This window comes from Camelina sativa, chromosome 13, assembly GCF_030686135.1.
Source record: "Camelina sativa cultivar CO46 ecotype springtype chromosome 13, ASM3068613v1".
NCBI classification, from domain to species: domain Eukaryota; kingdom Viridiplantae; phylum Streptophyta; class Magnoliopsida; order Brassicales; family Brassicaceae; genus Camelina; species Camelina sativa.
This window is the reverse complement of record NC_141892.1, coordinates 2129372-2135687: the sequence shown is the minus strand read 5'-3', so window position 1 is coordinate 2135687 and position 6316 is coordinate 2129372. Positions and strand designations below refer to the sequence as shown.

Sequence of the window (6316 nt, the reverse complement as noted above, 5' to 3'; positions counted from 1 at the left end):
TAGCATGCAAATTTATGAATCAAATTTTCAGTTTTTTCAAATTAAATAGCATATTAATGAAAGATAAATCAGAAAATTTAATTGTTTGGAATATTCAGTAAATTATTATTTTTATATAAAAAACCATTTAGTATATTTACCGGCAAACAAGATTAAATATAACCAAAGTAAAATTGGCTAATGCGAATGTCAATACTCATGAGATATATTTTGTAATAACAAGAAAGCATTTATTTATTTATTTATTGATGATAACAAAAGCTTGGTCAACACATTGAGAGGCTAATCAATCAAATCTTTATACATTTACTTGAACCAATTTGTACAAGAAGGAATTATAAACTGCAAACACAAGAATTCTGATCCAGAAAATGATTTGATAGAAGATGAGAACTATTCAATGTTTAATGCTAATAGATGAAAAAGGCAATCAGATATAACATCCCACAAAAAAATCCTGGAGGGCACTGATCTGCAAGTATTGAAGCAATGAGATACTCGCGGGATCTCTAATCTCGAATTCACCCTAACAGCATCATGGCCACATATCACATATCACGATATAGTAGCCTATTGGAAATAAGCATGAGCTAGAGCACCTCTTGCAGATACTCTCTACACCAAGAAAAAAAAACAAAAAGACTTTAAATGCCAAGAATATAGTTTTATTGATCAAATTTAGCTTATGTAATTATTACCTTGAACGGATCGAGCAGTCCAAGAGATCCAGAGCTTTGAGATAAAAAAAAGCTATGGAAGAAAGAGAACTAAAAAGTCAGAATAAAGCAATAAAAACACTTAATCGAGATAAAACTCTGACACTCTGAGCCATGTTCCTTCATCATGACTTCCACAAAGGGCGAAGATCTGCTTGAGCTGATCAGCCTCATCCATGGCATCCAAAATGTGAGAGTCGTTCAGCAACTTTACAAAAACTACACCGGCTGACCAGATATCGACTCTGGAGCAATATTTGGTTATACCCATCAATATCTCCGGAGGCCTGTATCGCAAGATTACTGCTTTTTGTGTAAAGTTCTCCAATAAGTGTTGCAACCTTTGATGTGAGTCTGAAAACTCTGTATCACTAGAAACTCACATCCTTGATTTTTTAATATATTTTTATTATTTAAAAGCTATTTAGTATATTTACCGGCAAACAAAAAAAATATACCGAAGAAAAAATTGGAAAATATGAATGTTAATATTCATGATATATTTTGTAATAATTTCTAAACTTTTACAGATGATTTTTTCTGGACGGTTTTTCAAATTTTATAATTGGTTCAAAGTGATCCAAATATATGCTGAATTGACTTAGTTACGAGTGAAAATGTATGTCAAACTAAACTAAAGAACCAAGCAGATGATCACTGTGTTAAAAATTGGTTCGATTTCTCTTCATAAGTGTCATCCGGAATCATAACTTCTCAGTCAAAATGCAATCAAATTATATTATGACCGAAATCACAAGTTAAAAAACAAAGAAAGCAGCATTTGCATGTGTACGTTCTACAACCAAATACGGAAAACAAACCATATCCATAAAAATTCTGATTCCAAAAACTCAATCTAAAAAAATATTTAAGTAACGGAATCAAATACATGAATTGCTTTTAGAGCTACCATCCCAAATTGATTATTAATAATTCTACATATTAGAAAATCAATATTTCATTTGTATAAATGTTATTTAGATAATTAAAAACAAATCTAGATTTACCATTAGTTAGTTACTATAGAAAATATATTTGCCAATTAAATTTTAAATGATAGATATATAATCATAATTAAATAGTATTAATTATTAAATCTTAAAAATTTAGAAAAACTGTTATTATTTTTTTTTTCTTTTTTAGTGTTTGCAAGAAAAACTACTATTTATTTATAAAAATAATAAATAAAAAGGAATAAAAATATAGAAGAAGAATGCAAAAGAGTATAATGATGAAAGGTCCTACTTTATTCAGAAACCCCCCCGTGTGCCTACTCTCTCTCCCATTAATACTCTCTCTCTCTCTCTCCCTCATCCTCTCCTTCTTCTCTCATCCATCTTCTCCAAATGGCCTTCACCGCCTTCCTCCTCCTCCTCTCCTCCATCGCCGCCGCTTTCCTCCTCCTCGTCCGCCGTACACGTTACCGTCGGATGGGTCTTCCTCCTGGAAGCCTCGGGCTTCCTTTTATAGGAGAGACTCTGCAGCTGATCGGAGCTTACAAAACAGAGAATCCCGAGCCTTTCATCGACGAGAGGGTGGCTCGGTACGGTTCGGTTTTCATGACGCATCTTTTCGGTGAACCGACGGTTTTCTCAGCTGACCCGGAGACGAACCGGTTCGTGCTTCAGAACGAAGGGAAGCTTTTCGAGTGTTCCTACCCTGCTTCCATATGTAATCTTTTGGGGAAACACTCTTTGCTTCTTATGAAAGGTTCTTTGCATAAACGTATGCACTCTCTTACCATGAGCTTCGCTAATTCTTCCATCATCAAAGACCATCTCATGCTTGATATCGACCGGTTAGTCCGGTTTAATCTTGATTCTTGGTCTTCTCGTGTTCTCCTCATGGAAGAAGCCAAAAAGGTATTACCCAACAACAAAATAAATAAAATCTTGACTACCAAAAAAAAACATTATATTATTCACTATATAATGTTATAACCGGACCGAGTTCGAGACTCAGTGAGTCAGAGGACGAGTCACCACATGCATAGAGAGACGTGTATTTATTTATATATGTGTTATGATGCAGATAACGTTCGAGCTAACGGTGAAGCAGTTGATGAGCTTTGATCCAGGGGAGTGGAGTGAGAGTTTAAGGAAAGAGTATCTTCTTGTCATCGAAGGCTTCTTCTCTCTTCCTCTCCCTCTCTTGTCTACCACTTACCGCAAAGCCATCCAAGTATAATATATATTGATATATTTATATATATATATATATATATATATATATATATATGTATATTTCTTCTTAATTTAAATCATCTTTTATGTTATACTACGTTCTAAGATACATGTGTGTGTGTGTTTATAGGCGCGGAGGAAAGTGGCGGAGGCGTTGACGGTGGTGGTGATGAAGAGGAGGGAAGATGAGGAAGAAGGGACGGAGAGAAAAAAAGATATGCTCGCGGCGTTGCTTGCGGCGGATGATGGCTTTTCCGATGAAGAGATTGTCGATTTCTTGCTGGCTCTACTCGTTGCCGGTTATGAAACAACGTCCACAATCATGACTCTCGCCGTTAAGTTTCTTACCGAGACTCCTCTAGCTCTTGCTCAACTCAAGGTATATATAATTTGCCTATTTTTAGTAAATAATCTCTCTACTTAATTAAACACACGATTCGTATTCATTTTAAAAGAAAAAAAAAAACCTTTAGAGCGAATCAAAACCACGACACGTATGAATGGAAATTTAGGTGTTATGTGGTTGGTTTGATTGCGAATCATCGAGATTTAGTGTTTTGGAAAATATATAAAAAAAAGTTTAAGATTCGATCTATTCAGTAATTCACTACACTGCATGCAAACCAAATCTTTTAGGACCACCGGCGCATGTTTACTCTGCCGCTTTATTTTTGGGTTTTAGGCTATCAAAAAGGGTTTGGTCTCTAAACTTAAGAAACTAAATATCTTTTCTTTTATCTTTTTTTGGTAGAATTTTTTTAACCAAAAGTGTGAAAAATGGATTAGAACACGTTGATGTGTTGATATCAACTAATTTTTCTTTTTCTTGTGGGACTATAGATAGTTCCGAGTTAAGTTTGTATCATTTTCTTACGTAATTTAAGAGATGGGAAGAAGTAGTTGGGGAAAAAGTGAAATAGAAGGTGAAAGAAAAAGAAGGAAAAAAAAAAAAAAGGGACAGATACTACAAAATGGGAGCATAATGATATGTGCATGTTGGCCTCTAAAACATTTCTCCATCATTTACATTTCACACGGGTGTCTAGATTTTTTTTGCATTTATAAAATATTAAAAAAAACATATTACTATTATTATCATCATTTTCGATTTCTTTTATGAGAAAAATGACACAACACACATACACATGACATCAATGAACGGCTTAGGTTTTTCTACGGTTTGTTGTCTTCTCTCCACATTGAACTACTAGTTTACATATCAAGTTAGCAACAGTACAATCTAGTCGGCTGGTTCTAATATAGACAAAAAAATGACGAAACGATGGCTTTGTTTGTTTTTGTTTTTGGTTTAGAATAATGTTTTGAATATAGTCTTCAATCTTGGTTAATTAATGGTTAGGTATCAAGAAAATTTAAATAGGCGACATTAGCCGGGCAAGACGATCTAGTAGTGAGCTATTAAACTATTTCGAATTATGTATTGCATATATTAAACTTGTTTCAAAAGTTCGGTTGATGTTTTTTTTTTGTCCGTCAACAAATAGTAGATAAGAAAAATCTAGGTAGTGTACTATGTTACATGTCCTTCAAATTTACAGTTAGATGTAATATAATTTAGAACCCGTGAGAGGAAAAACTCTAATAAGAACTAATCATTATATTGATTAGTCTAGATTGAATTTTAGGATTTTCAGTTATTTGAGTACCATAGGGTAGTCATGACAAATCATTTTAATTTTGAAAGAAAGATGTGTAAGTTCTCATCTAGTTTCGATATCTAGATTAAGCAATTATTATTAAAGTGCTTTGAAGGTGAAAATTGAAAAAAGTGTAAAAAGAAAGTAGTCATTCTCGAACCTAGACAACATCATCACCTCTGTTTTTATACTTTTTAATTCTAATAAGGAAAATGTAAAATTGTTGTTGAAATCAGGAGTTACAGTCTCACAGATTTGACTAGTTTGTCTCCTAAACCGCATGCATAATCACACTTTTACCAAACCTCATCTTCTTCTTCTCTTGTTTTTCTTTTTCTTTTGGTTTGCCAACAACTTCTTCATCTTTTATCTTACTTGTCTGAATATCCCCACAATAAATCTTTCTTTACTCATTAAAGATAAAAAGTATTATCATAAATATGTTTGTGCTACGTGCAACCGACAAACTCCCATCCAATTTAATTGGTTCTTTATTAGTTTAATATAATCATTTGTTGATGTCACTAGTTTTGTTCCAAGGATGGTACTATATTCACTAGTTTAGTCATTAATTAGTGCGTCGTTTGCCTACTCTGAATATATAATCAATCGGTTCAAAGAGGGGTTGGACCGGTGACCTGATTAATTCTTCTTTAATCTTTGTTTTTAGATTGTTTGTTCATTTTGTATTTTGCTTGGTTGAAAAAAAAACAGGAAGAGCATGAAAAGATCAGGGCAATGAAGAATGATTCAGATAGTCTTGAATGGAGTGATTACAAGGCAATGCCATTCACACAATGTGTAAGTGTACTTTACTTAGAGCTCTTAGTGTTCTTGTCTTATCCTTTCCAACCATTTACTTATTAGGCTCTAATAATCTTTATTTTGATTCAGGTGGTTAACGAGACGTTGCGAGTGGCTAACATCATCAGTGGTGTTTTCAGACGGGCAATGACGGATGTAGAGATCAAAGGTAGAAGAATCGTAACTTTTAGAAATGAAAAATCGAAAAATGCAAGGAAAGTTCTTACATTCTGATAACTGAAAAAATCAGGTTATAAGATTCCGAAAGGGTGGAAGGTTTTCTCATCGTTTAGAGCGGTTCATTTAGACCCGAACCACTTCAAAGATGCTCGCACTTTCAACCCTTGGAGATGGCAGGTTTTTATTTTAAGCCCTTTCGTGTTCTTGAACTTGGTTTTTCTGTCTCTTTGCATTCTTGGTTTTCATGAGTTATTGAATGATTGCAATTCTGTGGAACAGAGCAACTCGGTAACTACAAGCCCTTCTAATATGTTTACACCGTTTGGGGGAGGGCCAAGGCTGTGTCCCGGTTACGAGCTGGCTAGGGTTGCACTCTCTGTTTTCCTTCACCGCCTAGTGACCGGCTTCAGGTACACCTTCACATACAAGATTTTAGCTCTTTTTTTCCATTTCAAAATGCTAAAATACTGATTTGATTTCGTTTTGTATAATTTTTGTGAACAGTTGGGTTCCTGCGGAGCAAGACAAGCTGGTTTTCTTTCCAACTACAAGAACGCAGAAACGGTACCCGATCATCGTTAAGCGCCGAGATGCTGCTACTTGAGAGCAGAAGAGACCAGCAGATTTTATCTATAGACAAACAGCATTTTTCAGATTTAATTTCTTCTTTTTGCTCCTTTTGGGTGTAGTGTTGGACAATAAAAGTTATCATTACTCTATCTATAGCTTGTGTATATATGAAAAAAAACTTTTGTTTACCTTATGCTTTCATAAA

At 34.2% G+C, this 6316-nt stretch overlaps 1 protein-coding gene and 1 long non-coding RNA gene across 2 annotated transcripts; one reads left to right on the top strand and one right to left on the bottom strand.

Annotated features, from left to right (window-relative positions):
* Nucleotides 1-283: 283 nt before the first annotated feature.
* LOC147929127 (uncharacterized) lies at nt 284-1657 on the bottom strand. The gene is made up of 2 exons (XR_015578916.1): nt 699-1657; nt 284-615 (listed from the first exon to the last, which is right to left on the bottom strand). It is a non-coding gene; the product is annotated as an uncharacterized LOC147929127 (long non-coding RNA).
* Nucleotides 1658-1920: 263 nt separating this feature from the next.
* On the top strand, nt 1921-6299 carry LOC104734575 (3beta,22alpha-dihydroxysteroid 3-dehydrogenase). Its single transcript, XM_010454175.3, has 8 exons — nt 1921-2578; nt 2748-2897; nt 3030-3278; nt 5272-5358; nt 5452-5530; nt 5612-5718; nt 5821-5951; nt 6046-6299. Exons 1-8 carry the CDS (start codon nt 2063-2065, stop codon nt 6143-6145), a joined length of 1419 nt encoding a protein of 472 aa, XP_010452477.2. The 5' UTR covers nt 1921-2062; the 3' UTR covers nt 6146-6299.
* The last annotated feature ends 17 nt before the right edge of the window (nt 6300-6316 follow it).

What these genes read in the sequence shown, in the direction of transcription:
- LOC104734575 (XM_010454175.3), top strand. Translation starts at nt 2,063, where the DNA reads ATGGCCTTCACCGCCTTCCTCCTCCTCCTCTCCTCCATCGCCGCCGCT. An exon ending in CTTACCGCAAAGCCATCCAA is followed by an intron (nt 2,898 to 3,029) that starts GTATAATATATA and finishes GTGTGTTTATAG; the next exon opens with GCGCGGAGGAAAGTGGCGGA. An exon ending in CGCCTAGTGACCGGCTTCAG is followed by an intron (nt 5,952 to 6,045) that starts GTACACCTTCAC and finishes TTTTGTGAACAG; the next exon opens with TTGGGTTCCTGCGGAGCAAG.